Source organism: Malus sylvestris, chromosome 11 (assembly GCF_916048215.2).
Source record: "Malus sylvestris chromosome 11, drMalSylv7.2, whole genome shotgun sequence".
Classification (NCBI taxonomy): Eukaryota; Viridiplantae; Streptophyta; class Magnoliopsida; order Rosales; family Rosaceae; genus Malus; species Malus sylvestris.
The window spans coordinates 6,363,852-6,382,305 of NC_062270.1; the positions used below are offsets into that span (position 1 = coordinate 6,363,852).

Sequence of the window (18,454 nt, forward strand, 5' to 3'; positions counted from 1 at the left end):
AAAACCAAACCTCACGATGATCGACACGTGGGCTAGGTAAAAAATCACTGAAACGGCATGGAGAAGGAACAAAGAAGACCAAAACAAATTGGTTTTTGGACAAAAAAATAATAAACAAATAGGCCACCACGTCTTTTTTTTTTTTTTTTGGACCACGTCTTTAAAGAGACCAGTTTGTTCCATTTGCGTCCAGAATCTCTCCAGTTCTCTCTCTCACAAACCACGAACCAAAAAATCCTCTCTCAAAAAAAACCACGAACCCCAGCACAATCTCTCTCAAAACCTGTTAACCGCAACACAATCCGGTCCCGATTCGAAGAAAGCTTTAAGCCCAGAAAAAGTTAGGTTTCATGGTGAGTTCTCCTACCGATTTGGGGCTTCTTTTTGTTTTTTTTTTCTCCTTGGGTAGCATGCAGTCTTTTCTGAGTTCATGGTCGAGGGCTTTGTTATAAAAAAAAAAAAAAAAGTAGTGGTTGTGGGTCAGGTATGAGGTTTTTCAGGTATTCAAAATTCTTGAATTCTAGATGTGTTGAATTTGGTTTTGTTTTTCACTTATTGCATGTTTCATAGAATTAATACAAATACAAAAGGAAAAAAGATTTTCATCCATAAATAATATTCAAATACTTGAAAAGTTTGTTTTAAATACTTTTAAGGCCTTGTTTGGTCTCATATTAAAAAAAATTCATCATTTCTCAAAATATTTTCTAAAAAACATTTCTTAAAAATAATTTTATTTAAGATTAAAAAACTTGTTTGGTATGAGATTTAAAATTAGTTTTAAATCTTAGAACTTAAACTGGATAAAGAGATCTAAAAAAAAAGGTTCGTGCGAGAAGAAGAAAGAGGAGAAAGAAGGAAAGAAAGAGAGGATGGCTGGAGAGAAAGGAAAGATAGGATCAGAGGAGATAAAGAGTAGAGAAAAAACAAAGAAGAAAGATGAGAGAGAGATTCAAAGTGACATGGAAGGTGAACTCAGTTTTGGTGTTTTTAGAGAATACTCTTTTTTTTTTTTTTTTTAGGTTGTCTCTAGTTCAATAGACTTTTTTTGTTAAGTTGTGTTGAGTTCAGTTTTTTAAAATAGTCTAATTAAACAAGTTTTTAATATCTAAAATTTGAAACGTAACTTCAAAAGTATTTTTCAGTTTTAAAAGTTGGATTTAAATAAAGTACTAAGCAGGTTCTAAATTTTTGGGATTATTGAATTCAGTGTTTTATTTAGTTTGCTTAGGTTTGATTATATTGAATTTGAATTTGGTATTTTGTTTAGGTTTATTATATTGAAATCAGAGTTTCAATTTAGGGTTTTGTTTAGGTTTAATCTAAAAGCTGCTTCGGAGCCCTCTGTACCCTAGAAGCTGCTTCGAAGATCTAATCTTTCAGTAATGACCAGTTTATCTCCAAAAAGTGTTGTTCCCGGGAAACGACGTTCCTTTTGTAAAGTAGGCCTTTTGATAACTAATTCGAGTTGAGATGAAATGGATCACGGAAAAAAGTGATTCCCGTCTTTCAGCTTTCAGCTTTCAACTTTTTTTTTTAATTTTCTTTTTTTGCCAAAAACATAAATAGGCTTTAAAGTCTTTGTTTTAGATTTGTGAAATGTGGAGAACTTTGCAAATTGCAGTTTCTTGGTGCCTGACTTTGATCTTTTGGAATAGTCTGTTTAGGGTGAAGGGAAATGGGCTTAAAGGTAGGTGAGATTGCGATTTATTGTTGTGATTATATGCCCAATCTTTTTTTTTTTTTTTTTTTTTTTTTTTGTTTTCATTTTTTAGGAGTGAAATGATGTGTTGGAATCTTCTCGGTTGCTAGAAGTCTGAATATGTAGATAATGTGAATTGATACTAGTTCTATTGTGAAGATGAAATCTTGTGCGTATTCTCTTATATTAAGGTTTAGATAAGATTGCTGAAATTAGTTTGGTTGCTTTGCAGAGGAGTTTGTTTTGATATTTTTGTGGAGGAATTCCAATTTCCCGTGCTTCGTTTTCTTCAATTACAGGTATTCGAATGTTGCATGGGAATTTTTTTTTTTCAACAAATAAAGAAAACCCTTTTGTTGGGTTGGGAGAAGCCGTATTGCTTCTATGGCATAAATCTATTCCCACACAATCAAAGTATGCAGTGGTTTGGTAATTAAGTGTAGAAAATCATTAACTGATAGCCTTCTTCTCTTTGCGTGATAAAATCATGTCTTTTGGATTATGGTGCTTATTCTGATTCTTGTCAGTTATATTTCATGTCTTTTTCCTGAAATATAACTGAGTACATCATAATTGTTGCATCCCTTGGTTTGTGATTTTGTTGTTCGATTACAGAGGTTTATTTTTTGGTGCTCTCTGATTGGCTCTCACATTTGAGTCATCTCACCAAACCACTGATGTAGATTTCGCCTTGAAATTTTAGCAATGGAATAGGTAGGTGGTGATCTCTGCTTGGCTCTGTCAGTTGATTCACATAACCTGATAACTGAAGTCTTCTTTTCCTTGGGTCGAAAAAATCATTAGAGTAGTATTTTCTATTGAAATTAACTTTGCATAATTGCATTAAAACAGACAATAATTCCACTTCAGTTGATATTTCTTAAAAAAAAAAAAAACTGCAAATCTTTACATTTTAATAAAAAATCATATACTAACTTTATTTAATGATAAAGATAAAATAATAAATAAAAAATAAAAAACCCAACTTGCGTTGGGCGCACCCCCACCCCCCTCTTCTTTTTCCACACTCCACTTTTTTCTCCCATTGTTAGCTTCATTAATAGATTTTTTTTTTTTTGCTTAGAATAAGAAAAAGACTTCAAATTGAATTACATTCTCCAGTTTTATTTTTGTAGTGTTGTTTTTCAATAGTAGTTAAGATAACGAGAAATTTTTCAATGTGCCCAGAATACGTGGTGGTACACCATGTATTTCCAGTGTTCTAAAAATCGGTCTAGGCGGCTCTTAGGCACTGGGCGGTGGCTGGTCGCGGGGATTAACTCAAAATCGGGAGCAAAATCGGGATAGGAATTAGGCGGCCGCCGAGACGGCCTAGGCGGGCGACTGAGTAGCCTAGGCGGTCCAGGAATTTCAGTTTGTTCTGTTTTCAAGAATGCAGATCAGCTGCATTCTTGCATTTCTGGGTTTTTGGTTCACGGCTTGGCGAAGACGAAGGGTTGAAGACGATGAGAAATGACTTTCTCTCTCTTCCTTTCACATCGCACACTACATATTTTATTATTTAATTTTTTTCTTAGTTTACCTCCAATCACGTTTTGACAGCATGCATCAAGTTGCTTGCTTTTTTGTAAAAAAGCCATAGGCTGTCAGTCGTAGCATGTTGATTTTTCTTGTAAAAAATGATAGGGTGTCAGTCCTTACACTAGTAGACCAACCCTAGAGCCGTCTGATCTGCGTTCTTTGTCCAATAGGATCTAAGCAAGAATTTAGAGGATTCTTAAGACGTTGGATGTGACTTTGCATGGGTGCATAAACCAAGGAGATATTGAAGCCTAAAGATCCATTGCCATCACCCTTAAAGTTTGCTATCTCTGATTGCTTTTTCTCACAACACCATTTAAGTCATGGCATTACTTCTAGGGATTTGATTTGCTTTTAGATTAATTGGTATGGCTCTCTTCAGAACGTGTACCTTCGGGTATATTTGACATCTTTATTTCCCTTTAAATTAAACATAATTAATATGATCTCCATTTTTTCCTTTTTTTAAATTACTATGAACCTCCTATATTCACATTAGAATTTTCTTTTTACTATGAACCACCCAACCCACTACATGGGATTTTCACTTTTAAAAAAAAAATAGATATAATCATTCAAATTGTCTTAAGTTATATGGCATATATGCTTAATGTGTTTTTAAATTTTGAATTTGTTGGATACTTTTTTGCATTTTATCTATAGATTTCATACAAGTATAATTTTTTGTAAGTGTCAATATGCATTTATTTACAAGATATACAAAAAATTTACCTAAATCTGCCTAGGCCGCCTAGGCGCCCGCCTAGACTTCGCCTAGCCGCCTAGGCGCTAGGTGCTAGCCCACCGCCCGACAAGCACCTAGCGTTTTTTAGAACCTTGTGTGTTTCTATACAAGTTGTGAGATTCTTGCGTTAAAAAATTAATAGCGTAAAAAATAAAATTTTCTGCCACTTACATAATAACACGTGGTATACCACTTGTGTTAAAGACAATGAATATTTTTTCCAAGATGACACTCATGCTCAAAAAATTGGATGGAGAGCTAAATTATTATTGTAGGTATGTAAAAAATGTGAAGAAATTTTAATTTAGTAATTGAAAACAGTAATTACTGAGAACATAATCTTCTCAAGGTTTTGATCTAAAAGATTACTTCTGGGTTCATCTTTTTCGACGCAATGAGTTCTTTTACAGGTTCAAAAAGGGTCTAAGTTTCAAACCTATGAAACTGAACCAAGAATTAAACATTATTTATAAAACTTGACCAATTAGTAGATACTATTTATAAAACTAAATCAATAAGTAAACACTATTTATAAAACTGAATCAATAAGTAGACACTATTTATGAAACTGGATCAATAAGTAAACACTATTTATGAAACGAAAACAAAAATTAAGCACTAATTTCAAAACTAAACCAATTAGTGGAAACTATTTATGAAACTGGACTAAGAACTAGACAATATTTATTATTCATGACCAAGAACTAGACACTATTTATGAAAGTGGACCAATAACTTAGCACTATTTATTGAGATTCTCTCTAATTTGGTGATTTTTGGCTTTCCGAGTCTTGGGTTTACGTTTCTATCCATTTACTACGTTGGTTCGGGGTGACTCGGCCATTGATTGTTGCGTCCTTTTGCCTCTATGAACTCTGGATAATCTAATCATGCAGCGTACCATTGTAGTTATCTATTTTTCTGTAGATTAAAGAACCCAATTGCCATTTAAATGGGCTAAGCATGAATACTATTAGGCTTTTTTAGCTTAAATAATCTCTGAAATTGGCATAACTTCTTACTTTGAGCTTAGATTTTTAAAATCGATAGAATTGGACCTTGTGTTTGTCCACCATCAATCATTTTGGTCATTTCGTGAAAAATCTCAATTCAATAAGGAAAAAATAACAAAAATACCATCAGTTCAATAAAAGAAATAAAGACTAACAATTTCAACGCGAACTTTGCCCGTCACTTTCAATCTCTCACCCTTTAGTTTGATTGAGCTTCTTTATACAGCGGCTTAATTAATTATAACTCATTACCTAAAACACCATTTTGCACTTTCTCTTTGTTCTTTCTGTGTAGTCCTCTGCATTTTGGCAATTGCATATTTTGCAATGATCAGCAAAAATGGGATATTTATCAATATGAATCCCGATTGAAAGAGTCAATGACTTTCTTCCCATTCCATCAATATATCAACTACAACAACAACAAAGTTTTTTCTCACTAAGTGAGATCGGTTATATGAATCCTAGAACATCATTGCACTCGGTTCTGTGTCACGTCTTCCGTTAAATCCAAGTACTCTTAAGTCTTTTTTTAGAATCTCTTCCAAAGTCTTCCTAGGTCTTCCTCTACCCCTTCGGCCTTGAACCTCTATTCCGTAATCACATCTTCTAACCGGCGCATCAGTAGGCCTTTGTTTCATATGTCCAAATCATCGTAACTGATTTTCTCTCATCTTTCCTTCAATTTTAGCTACTCCTACTTTATCTTGGATATCCTCATTTCTAATCTTATCATTTCTCGTGTGTCCACACATCCAACGAAGCATTTTCATCTCCGCTACACCTATTTTATATACGTGTTGATACTTCACCGCCCAACATTCCATGCCATAAAGCATTGCCATCCTACAAAATTTTCCCTTGAGCTTCAGTGGCATACAACGGTCACACGACACGCCTGATGCACTCTTTCACTTCATTCATCCAACTTGTAATCTATGGTTAAGGTCTCCATCCAACTCTCCGTTCTTTTGTATAATATATCCTAGGTAGCAAAAGCAGTTACTTTTTTGTACTTCTTGATCTCCAATCCTCATCCCTAATCGACCCAAATAAAAGGATAGTCCACATTAAACTATGTTAAGACTTAAAACATTCCTCTACATCCACCAAAATTCTTCACTTTTTAAATCCTCTAAAATTATATCGTGGTCAAATACATTTGAATTTTCATAAACTTTATGCTGTTAAAAGTTTAAAATCAGATAATAAAAAATAAGTAAGCACAGGATAGAAAGTCATTGAAACCTGCAATATTAAATCCCTAGTCGGCAGCACGTTTCCTGCAATCCACAAAAATAGGAGAATAATCACTTTTCTCTTCTTCAAATAATTGAAATAAGAAAGAAACCAAAAATAGGGTTAAAATTCTATATATGAAAAAGAAAGGCTTAGAATCAGGTTATATAAATCAATTCAACAACCTAATTTAAGCACAGAAGACATTTATATAACCTGATTTAGGCACAGAAGAAGCCTATTCAACAACAAAGGCTTAAATCAGGTTATATAAATCCCTAAAAATGAAACTTACAACACAAATGAACCCTAAAAGTTAACAAAGCCTTCAAATTATTTAGCAAAATGTGTGGTTCACTAATTCTAATTTGAAGGGATTAAAGTGGGCAAAATAATTTTGATAGACGTGTGAGCTAAAAATTAATTTAGAACTTTTAAATAACAAAGTGTAAGGTCTAGGGTTAAAGACTTGAAGTGTGCAAGTATTTCAAGAGTGGCAGGTATCTATGTCTCCAAAGGGGCCGACCTTATTAACAAATGAGGAAAATCCCATAAAATAATGATGGCCGGCCCAAAACCAAGTAACCCAGCAACCCAAAACAGACCCAAATCATTACAATGGCACAAAGGTAAACTCAAAATCAAAGCCCTAATTCATTCCCAAGATGAATACTGCAATTTCTTTTGGAGTAGGATTCTCTTTCCTTTTATCTCATCCTCTTCCGTTCTCTCCTTTCACATATTATTTTTTTGTCTTATTGTGTATAAAAATGAATATAAGATATTAACATAATTTAACCGTAACCGTTCAAGTAGGAGAAGAGTGAAGACGAGAAAATCCTCTTCTTTTCTTACTTTAGACTATAGTAATTGAAAAAATAGATTTATACTAGTTCTTGCTTTTTCATCCACCTACTAATTTATTGCTTTGGCATGTAAATTTACAAGTACAATGCGCAAAACAACTAGGACCGCCAAGAAAAGTTTGAGCATACAACAAGGAAGCCACAATTCTTTTACTTCAAGGGGAATAGAAATTTTTAGTAAAAAAGTTTGTCACACTAACACTGAGCATGAACATTGTGAATATTATATGCATCTTAAAAGAACTAAACCAGCGAATACAAAAAATTAAGCCGCATTGATAAAATAAATAGTCAAAGTCCAAAAAAATGACAAAGAACTGTTGAAAATATATCCTTAGACCACGAAAGCATTACTGAAAATAACAAGAGATGTTCACGTCATTCAATACTTCTCATGAAGTCACTAGAGGTCAAGATTTTATCCAAGAAAGAGGCAAAGTAGGCTTTTTTTTTGGTTATATTCAAAATTTTATTTTGATGCTCATTTGTAAGTGATGTGTTTTTGCTCACCAAATTGTTGTCTTTATAGAGATAAGTTATGTTTTCATCCAGCAAATTTTTGCTTATTCTTTACTCTAATTGATTTTTTGTTCACCAAATTGTTGGTTTTGTAGAGAGAAGTTCTTTTTTAGCTCCAGTTCCAAATTTTTTTGATAGCGAAATTGCTCCTCAAGAATCTTCCCATACAAAATCTAATTGTGTGCATTCCATGTTGTCAAACGATGTGAGTCAGCCAGAAGGGGTAAGAAAGGATGACCGTTTTCTTTGTAGATTTTATGTTAATGTATTGTTGACAACTTACCCTAACAAAAGCAAAGATTAGCAAAAGAAAAATCAAATGATACTCTGCTTGTTTCGGATGCAAATGTCGGATAAGCTTTCCATTCAGTCTGAGGGGACCTTTAGTAGCAGATTACCCCAGTGTACACATACAACCAAAAGTTTCAATCCCAGTCTTCACATTTCTCTGTAGTTCAGGGTCCTTGACTCCCTCGAAGGCCGGTTTACACCAGAAACCACGGCACCAACAACTACTTCACCTTAGCTACAATTAAACAACCATAATTCCCAAATTTAAAATTTTTTTCATTAATCCGCTGCCTTTTAAATACATAATCACACCAACCATGTTGATATGATTAACCTGATGTGCTTTTTTTTTTGTTGGATGTGATTTTTTTTTTCTAGGTTATTTTGTTGAGTTTCTTTATTTTTGAGTTGGTTATTGTTGGATTATGCCCAAGTGTTTGGTGAATTTGTATTGCTACTGAAGATTTTAGTGTTGGGTATGAGATAAAAACGCAAGCTTTCGCATAAGTAAAATATACATTTTGCTTCCAGGTTTTTGCTGATTGTCTGGGTGCTTTTTGATGATCATCTGTTTTCGGGTTTCGATTTTTCGGTGTAAGATTGTATTTCATGCTTTCTGTCTGCATGAAGTGTTATTTGATGCTAAAGTTTGTTTCTTTTAATTGTTTGGTAATTCAGAATTGGATTTATTGGTTGAATTCAGTTTTAGAACTATAATTAAGTTGGATTTAATGATCTGATCATGCATGAGTAGATATGTATTAGGTTTCTGTGAAAGATTGAGTTATAAATGCAGGGTCGGGTCAAAAGCGTATTGAGCTTGATGATGAATTGCCTGCACCTGAGTGGGCGTGTAATTCATTGGAGTTTAGAGCGAGCTCATCAAACTTTTCAGCTCAAACCCTTATGAATTCTATGAACTCCACATCTGAAAACATTGATCGTAATATAGACACTTGGACACCTACTTGTTTCTCATTGTAAATAGGGTTGTAACTAGATTTCCACATGTATGTAAATTACTGCTGCATATCGTATAAATTTAGAAAGCTCTTGCTAGTGCCAAACGAAGACTGCTGCCTACTTTTTGTCTCACAAGGGATCGAGGTGCCTTAAACTGTGCGAGTCCTTCCCAATTATTCAAACATTGCGATAACGACTCCAAAAGCATCTACTATTGTGTTAAATATAATGAAGTCAGTCTTTGTTTATTATCAATCCAACAACTCTTGGTTTGACTTTGTTTATCTAGCGAAAACTAGCCTAGTTTTTGTTAAGTTGATATTGCTAGCTAATTTGTGATTATTTCTCCCAGCAAAACTCAATTCCATTTGCAAAGAAGAGATCCATCATGGCTTTGGCGGTGGTAGGTGGAGCCGTTCTCTCCGGTTTCTTCCAGCAAGTATTTGTGAAGATGGATTCTCAGGAGGTCAAGAACTTCATCAGAGGAAAGAAACTGACTGATGGGTTGCTGAAGAAGTTGAGGATCAAGTTGATGTCTGTCAATGCTGTTTATGATGATGCCGAGCAAAAGCAATTACATAACCCACATGTGAAGCTGTGGCTGCACGAGCTTAAAGAGGCAGTCCTTGATGCTGAAGACCTACTGGACGAGATCAAGACAGAAGTGTTAAGGCAGAAAATTGAAGCTGAATTTGGAAGTAGCACAAGCAAGGTACAAGGCCTCATCTCTGCTTCTTTCCATTCTTTTGATGAGTCTGTAGACAGCAAGATAGAGGAAATTCTTGAGAGGCTAAGCTTCATTGCAGAACAAAAAGATGTCCTTGATTTGAAAAGAGGTAGTAGACACAAAATCTCACAAACATTGCTTTCAACTTCTTTAGTAGAAGGCTCTGGTGTGTATGGAAGAGATCATGAGAAGGAAACCATCATTCAATTGTTGCTATCAGATGATGTTACTTGTAATAAGATTGGCGTCATTCCCATCGTGGGCATGGGTGGGATCGGAAAGACCACCCTTGCTCAGCTCTTATGCAATGATGATTGTGTGAAGCAGCATTTTCAGCTCCAGGCATGGGTTTGTGTTTCTGATGAATTTGACGTTGTTAAGATCACACAAACAATTTATGCATCAGTCACTTCACAAACCTGTGATACCACAGACCTAAACCAGCTTCAAGTCAAACTCAAAGATGCTTTGGCGGGGAAGAAGTTTCTTTTTGTTCTTGATGATGTTTGGAACGAGAATTACAATATTTGGTGTTCCTTGAAACGCCCCTTCGAGTCTGGAGCTCATGGAAGTAAGATCATTGTCACCGCACGGAATGATGGTGTTGCATCTACGATGGGTACTCTTCAAACCCACTATTTAAAGCACTTACCTGAGGAAGACTGTTGGTCTTTATTTGCAAAACATGCCTTCAAAGATGCAAGTGTTATTGTAGATCCAAATCTTGAGGTAATTGGAAGACAAATTGTTAGAAAGTGTAAAGGCCTTCCTTTAGCTGCAAAATCTCTCGGTGGTTTCTTACGCTCTGAATCAAATGTGGAGGAATGGGAAAATGTGCTAAAAAGTGACATATGGGAGTTGTCAGATGCAAAGATTGAAATTCTACCGGCTCTATGGCTAAGCTACCAGTACTTGTCTCCGGAGCTGAAGCGTTGTTTTGCTTATTGTTCGATATTTCCCAAAGATTATAAATTTAAAAAGTCTGAATTAATTTTATTGTGGATGGCCGAAGATCTTTTAAAACCCCAAAAGAAGACTAGGTTGGAAGATGTTGGAAAGAAATACTTTGACGATCTAATCTCAAGGTCATTTTTTCAATACTCGTCTTCAGATGATTGTTTCATCATGCATGATTTGATGCATGATTTGGCGACTTACATATGTGGGGAATTTTGCATTAGATTGGAAGACCACGACTTCTCATCGGACGTTGTGAGCAAGGGTCGTCATTTTTGTTATGTGCAATATTCATCTAATGTTGATTATGAGGGATTTGACACCATTTATGAAGCCAAGTATCTGCGCACCTTCATTTTTTGTGATAATCACTATTCATTACCGACGGTACGACTTGATCTCCTTTTAATGCTACAGTGTTTAAGAGTTCTTAAACTATGTGCGCATAACATCAGCGAGTTGCCTGATTCGATTAGCAACTTGAAGCATCTACGGTACCTCGACTTGTGTTACACTGTAATCCAGGAATTACCTGACGCGGTATGCAGTTTGTATAATTTACAAACGTTGTTGTTGTCAAATTGTGCATCTCTAGCTGAGTTGCCCACCGATTTGAGAAGACTTATCAACTTGCGCCATCTTGATTTCAGAGGTACGAATATAAAAAAGATGCCCCCCCACATGGGCAAGTTGAAAGATCTCCAAACATTTGGAGGTGAGTTTGTCTTGAGCAAAGATGTCGGGGGAAACATTGATGAGTTAAAAGGGGTTTCAGCATTTGAGTGGAAATCTTCATATTTCAGGGCTTCAAAATATCACATGTGCTGAGGATGCTTTGGAGGCCAAACTGAGGGATAAGAAGCTAAGTGAAATACATTTGAAATGGGAAGGTGACACTATTGATTCTGAAAACGACAGCCGAGTGCTGGGCAACCTGCAGCCCAATACAAACCTAAAAGTGCTGGACAATCTCCATGTTGGTTAAGAGATAAGTCTTTTCTCTAATCTCATCACTCTCCGACTTGAGACTTGTGGATATTGTTTCTCCCTGCCAGCATTGGAGCAGCTACCGTTCCTCAAAAGGCTTGAAATTGATGGGTTGAATGGAGTGGAATCAGTGCGGTCTGAGTTTTATAGTGGAATTAAACCTGCATTTAAATCTCTGGAGTTTCTGAGTTTCCGCAGTATGCAGGAATGGCAAGAGTGGTGTTTCCCTGGAGGTGAAGAAGAAGAAGGCAGACATTTTCCTAATCTTTGCGAGCTTAGTCTGGAAAACTGTCCCAAACTAACGTGGAAAATACCGTTAGACTACTTCCCAAGACTTGAACGGCTAAGTTTGCAGAAAGTTAAAATCGAATCCCTTGCTTGTGTTTGGGTTAAAACTTGAACTTTGGGCTCAAAGGGAGGTTAGCCCAAAGGGAAATCTGGAAGGAAGAAGGCCCAAGGTTCAGCTGAAGCCCAGAAAGCGGGAGAAGCCTTTTCCTGACTAAGTGCAGACCATTTTAGCCACTTGCTCACCTACCCAAAGGCCAAGATGTGTAGACCAGCCAGCTAATCAGCCCAAAAGTACTTTACAATGGCAGTACAAGTAAAAAGCTTATGAGTCACTACCCTTCAGCTGCATTCGGGCAAGATCAATGCAGCAGGCAGCCAAGCCAAATCGTCTATAAAAGAGGAAAGAGAAATCAGAGATAAAGACACTCAATCAAACAAACAAACAATCTTACAAACTTGTCTATCTCAGTCAAGCCAAGATACCCTCAAAGCTAAGCTTTGTCAAGCTTTCTCTCTCCCTCAGCCTTAAGCCTTCCGTAGAATAGACAGTTTTTGTCTTAGTAAAAGCTCTGCTACCTTGTATGAATCTTGTTGTAGTATCGATTCCCTTCTGTAAACTCATCTCTCAATCTCCTTTCTAGCACCCAAACACTTTGTAACCACAAAGAGAGAAATCTGCGAGACGATCAACCTTGCTCGACAAGGTGAAACCTTGCCCGACTCTCTTTGTTTTGTTTGTTCATTCATAGATCTAGCAATATGATGTATACTTCCATCTGTATCCAAGTTATTTCTAGTAAGTTTGTGATTAAAAGATCTATTGGTTCCTGGATCTGGTTTGTCTAATGGTTTTCCAACCATGCATAAGATAAGTCGGGGCATAAGCATATAGCTTGATCAGGTCCAAGTTCTAACCTTTTAAGCATACAAGATTGATCAACCAAAAGTCATTGGTCTCAAGGCATAAAAAAGAACTTCATGTGGACTTAACTCATCCACGACAATCCTTGATAACGAGAAGTCGAGTTACTTGGGGCGCAAGTAATCGACCTATTCCTTAGTGTTATATCTGTTCTACTATGATCGCTTTAGAACGCTTGAGTGTAGAATTAATTCTGATGGAAAGCCTCAAGGCCTAAACCTAAGGCCCCACAAAGGCACCTATCAGGGTTCGTTCTTGCTCTTCGGGCTCGGGTGATTGGAGCAAAACAGTTGTAACACTTGAACAAAAATGAAACAACCACTATATGATAGAGTACTTGGTTAGTTCTGATTGTGAGCCTCAAGGCCTAAACCTAAGGCCCTACAAAGGCACATTTCAGAGCTAACTTGGTCCATCGGACATATACAGTTAATCTAAACATCCGTTTTACATCTGCCATGCTGAAGATGGCAGTGGCACTCCTGAACACTTAAGTTAGTTTTGATTGTGAAGCCTCAAGGCCTGCACCTAAGGCCCCACAAAGGCGCCTTTCAGAACTAACTATGTCCTTCTGTCTCAGCCCGCCAGTAAGCAGAAGCCGGACAGACAAAAATCAACCGGCGCCAACCTCTCGGGGAGCTGTATGCTCGTCGGCCAGGAAACGTCCCCAGCGGAAATTCTTGCCACGAACAGCTTGTTCGCAAGAATGCAATAAATTCAATATTGAACTCCCATCCCTCCGTGAGTTAGAAATATCAGATTTCCAGAATCTGGTATGTTTGCCCCCAACTTGAAGAAGATATCTATGTGGCGTTTTAAAAACTTGTGGTCAGTGCCAGAAGATACGCAAATCTCGCTCCCATCTCTTTAGTCTCTGTTCATAGAAGGGTGTAAAGAATTTAAATCATTTCCGGAAGAATCTAAATTCCCATCCCTCGATGTTTTGGAGATAATGGAGTGCCCAGAATTTGTGGGTTTCCCCCATGGAAGAGGACTGCAAGTGCCCAACTTGAAGGAGATAAAAATCTATGAATGTAACAAATTCAGGTCACTGCCAGAGGAGATGCAAATATCTCTCCCATCTCTCGAGTCTTTGTTTATAGGGGATTGCCGTCTAAATTGTGTACCCTCCGTATCTGGAGTTGTATATTTGTTATTGTCCTCAACTCCAGAGCTTGCCAGATGAAGGGCGACCCACTTCTCTTTCTCGTCTAGAAATCTTCATGTGTGATTTGCTAACACAACGGTGCCAGCGAGACACGGGAGAAGATTGGGCCAAGATTTCTCACATCCCCAACATAAGGACTGATGGCCGAGACCCCGAGAGATATGATTTGCAATGGTATGTAATTCGTCAACGTACGTTTATGTGTTTATTTACGATCTGGCTGTGTAAATTTTAAATCATAAACATGTTTCAAAATGTTAATATTCTCCTAATAACAAATTTTAGAGGTACTTCAGTCCCATATAAACATGTCTTCGACTTGTGGATTGTGAATATTGTTTTTCAATGCCTGCATTGGCACAGCTACCATCTCTCAGAAGACTTGAAATTGATGGGTTAAATGGAGTGGAATTGTTTCAGTGTTGGTTCTACTCTCTCTTTTCTTACTGTGTCGTATGGTGGTTCTATTATACGACAGTTTGTTGTATCGAACTAGTCTTCGGTGAAAAGGGAGCTTAAACAAGTTTATGAGCTCTAGTTTCCGAATTTCCTTTTTCAAGTTTGTTTCCAAATTATATCTAAGGAGAGGTATGATTTTGGTAATTTGTGGAATTCGAATTCAAACATTTGGTTTGTAAAATATGGATGATGATTTCGTTTCTGTGGAACAGTGAATCTATGATCATGCATTAATGTTGTAAGACCAGAGTATCGAAAACCCTCTGTTGTTTACTAATCGATCTCAACCTGTGTAAATTCGACTTGTTTAATTAGTATTGCAAGATGATCTTATCTACTAATCGTGTGTCTTCTCAAATGATTACCATTTCATCATGCCCTTAGGGATGCATAGAGCTACAAAAGTTTTCTAGTTGCTTTGCATGTGTGGGTTTGGAGTTGTGCAATGATATGTACGCGAAACTTATGAGCGAACAGAAGTAAACGACCCTATACACATAAATTTTGGCTGCCAGAAAATCTCATTAGTACCAGAGAAGATAAGCTTGTAAAAGTATTTACTTCTCAAAACAGAGGAAACAAGAGAAAGAAAATATACATATTAGTACCCCTAGTTGGCCGGCACACATGATTTCTTTTATGAGCATGTTCGTCATTATGGTGCTGCGTTCGACATGCATATCCATACCAGCAATTTTCCCTGTTTGATGCCTCTTGGGGAAGATGTTATTTGGGAATCGAAATCTGAAACCAGTACAAGAGTTAGGAGATCAGCTTCTCATAACAGTAATTGCACGTAGGTGTCCCAGAAGTTATTGTCTCAGCATGATTCAGGGGCATCCTCATCAATTTCTCTGTTGTTCAACTTTGCAAGCCATTCTGCAACGACATCCTGCAATGTTCTCCCCAACTGTGCAATACACTTCTCAGTTATAACTTGTTCATGTCGATTGTTTTCATGCGCTGAGCTAGGGATTCCAGAGATGGCCTGTTCTGAGATTGGTTTAAAAATCTCGCCACTGCACACACGGTGAGAATCACTTTGTGTAACCCCTTGCGCATGCCAATATGTACCACAAAATGCCTTATCACATCCTAAACAGTGTTGAGGTACACTGTTATTGGTGCGTGAAGGCATCATTCCTCCGCATGCTTGACATTGCAGATGGATAGAGGTTTGATTGCAGCGAACCCACCATATTCAGTACCACATTGAGGGCATGGATTTGATGGATTATCAGCTTCTTCATCCACCTAGGAGCGAGCCCTTTTTCTGCGAAGATGTTTTCCACAGTTTACGACAAGATTAGATTGTATTGTTGCATAAGAGTCTAAAATTGCCACTCCATCATTGGTGCGTTTTATTGAAGAATCCGCTTTTAGTATTTCCTCCGCAACGTTAAGCAGGAAGTGATTTCTTCCAAACAAACTGTACAACTGCTCAACACTGGGGACAGAGTACACTTGAACATTTCTCCTGTGATCTCTTTAACCACTCTGAGAAGCATCTGTTGCAGAAATTATGGAAGCAAGGAGCAAGGGTAACAACATCACAGCATATGTTCAAGCAAATGCAGCATTTTGCATGCTCGGCATCCATAGAAATCTTTAACTGCTGCTGACAATTTTCAGGACCACGCAATACATTGAACCTGTAGCTAATATCCTTCCTTATTGGGACCTGAAGTAATTTCAAGCAACTGATAACAATAGTGTCTTCAGCTTGGATTACATTCCCGTCAACAACCATTGCATTTGAACTTTAATTTTGTATTGTGGCAGATGAGTGGTCTGAATTCCTTGTTATCTTGCACCATTTGCATTTGCGGATAGAAGAGAACAAGATCTCTGAGCAAAGTACAATCTCATCTGAACTAATCTGAACATCCAGATATCTCGAGTCTGATGGAACAAGCTTGGCCCAGAATTCTTCACTGGGTTTTGTACCTGAGCTCTCTCCAACCTCTGCCATCCCTTGAATATATTCACAAAGGACTCAGGAACCTTTAATTTAGATCTCAAAGATATGTAATCGCCCATCGTTATATTCATTAAAAAAGAAACAAATACAAATATATTCAACTATTTATGAGCAACAGCAATTTTAATTTTTAATCATTATACAAAATCTTTACCGCTAATTAGATAATTCATCCAAGTGTGAAAAGAAAACAGATTTGCACTCAAACAAGACAGATTCATCAAATATGCTATATGAACGGCCCAACCATTTCAACACTGATAAACAGATCAACTTCATGTTTCAGACATCCTACAACTACATAAATTGGATCGTACAAATTCCAACTAAACGTCAAAAGCTCTTAACTCAGAGCATAACCACATACTAGTAAAATTCATGGAAGATAGTAAGTGCCAATTAACAAGAGCAAAAAAAGGCTTGAGGAGAAGGGGTCCCCAGTAGAGGCATCAGTTCTGGCCGGAAATGATACACACGGAACAAATTATGCATATGTATTTCACATTTACTTTATGTTCATAGTTTGAACCTCCGTTTATGCAATCTCACGCAATTCTTACAGGAAAACAAGTAGAGAAACCTATGAAAAATTGATAGGTTTCACTTGGGAATTGTTTTAAAAACCCTAACAAGAAAACATGAAAAGTTTGCAACTTTGGCCAATAAACAATCAAAGGGGAAAATAAGTCGCAACTTTCACAGGATTCTCACATGAAGGATTATTTATTGAGTTATATATTAGTTTGGGAATAACTGGCAGGTTTCAGTTTGGAAAACTGTAAACAATAGCCAAAATTTAACACCTAATAATGGAAAATGAAAGAAAGTTTGCAACTTTAGCCAAAGTTGCAAACTTGACAGGTTTTAGTATTAGTTTTAGCCCAAAGTGTGTCAACAATTGACAGATTTTACTTTTACTAGCGAAATCTGTAACAAATAGCCAAAATTTAACCCCTGATGATGAAAATGAAAATAATTTTTTTGCAACTTTAGCCAAAGTTTCATCCTTTAACCCCTCCAAGTAGAATTTGAACCAATTCGAGCAATAATTAAACCCATAATTCTAGAGAATGTCATAGTGAACAAGATTTACCAAAATTTCCCGAATTTAACACAAAATTTCCAGGCATAACAGGAAATTATAAATACCAATAAACAAGAAAAAAATGATGAGAAAAAAGAAATACCTGTTGAGAGGAAAAGAAAGGATGGAAGATCAGATGGGTCAGAGGCCGAAGAAGTTATTTTCAAAGAAGAAGGAGATGATAAAACTTGTTCAGCAAACTGAGTACGGAAGAATGCTCTCTGATTAATAAACAAACAAAATTTAGAATCAGAGAGAGACGGAGGGAAGTGAAGAGTGATGGGCTTGTTAAGACTGGGCCAGCCAATGCTTTCTTGTAGTGGGCTGGCTATAAGGTTTGCCCTTGACAAGTTTCGAGCTTTTCTACCTGCGTATATAGGTTGTGCGCACAGGCTGCACATGATTTAGACTAAAAAATCAGCGTTATATTAAAATTGGACTCAATACATGGAGTGACTCGACTAACATGAATGACGACATTATAACCGGATTCGAACATCATATTAACAAAGTAATTGTGACACATGCGCACAACCCATATGAGCAGGGGGAGAAATTTTGGACAAGTTTCTACTTGCACTCATGCTTTAGAAACATTATTAGCACTCTTTTTCTCATTGTGCACTCTCCTATTTAGTTGTGTTTTTAAATTCTTTTTTAATTCATTCAATCTGAAATTCACATATAAACAAAGTATGCAATTGGAGAAGAAAAAAGTTTTGAATGTACTTCCCCAAAGGTTTTTCCTATCACACTAAATTTCATCATCTTTCCTTATGAACCGTTTAAGAAAATTATCAACCAATATTGTGCTGTACTGTGTATTCTCTTCACTTCTTCTAAGTGAGAAGTTTTAAGGTTAACTAACTCTTTAAGTAAAATATTATGTATAAAAGACAAAAATGATCTTAGCCAGACGTCTGGCAAGAAGATTTTATGAGACAAAGAAATCTGATACGTTAATCCAATCTAACGACTGGAAAAATAAAGATGCTTCCAAA

At 36.6% G+C, this 18,454-nt stretch overlaps 1 protein-coding gene, 1 long non-coding RNA gene and 1 pseudogene across 2 annotated transcripts in view; 2 read left to right on the top strand and 1 right to left on the bottom strand.

The window, feature by feature from the left end:
• Positions 1-181: 181 nt before the first annotated feature.
• LOC126589063 (uncharacterized) lies at positions 182-2,283 on the top strand. The gene is made up of 2 exons (XR_007611698.1): positions 182-353; positions 2,002-2,283. It is a non-coding gene; the product is annotated as an uncharacterized LOC126589063 (long non-coding RNA).
• A 3,980-nt stretch (positions 2,284-6,263) lies between these two features.
• Positions 6,264-18,454, top strand: part of LOC126589050 (putative disease resistance RPP13-like protein 1) — a 93,349-nt gene continuing 81,158 nt past the window's right edge. Inside the window, exons 1-3 of the mRNA XM_050254234.1 lie at positions 6,264-6,870; positions 7,722-7,849; positions 9,233-9,287. Of these exons, the coding sequence (XP_050110191.1) occupies positions 6,801-6,870; positions 7,722-7,849; positions 9,233-9,287 (253 nt within the window). The 5' untranslated portion in view covers positions 6,264-6,800. The remainder of the gene's footprint in view (positions 6,871-7,721; positions 7,850-9,232; positions 9,288-18,454) is intronic.
• On the bottom strand, positions 14,891-17,725 carry LOC126589056 (uncharacterized; annotated as a pseudogene).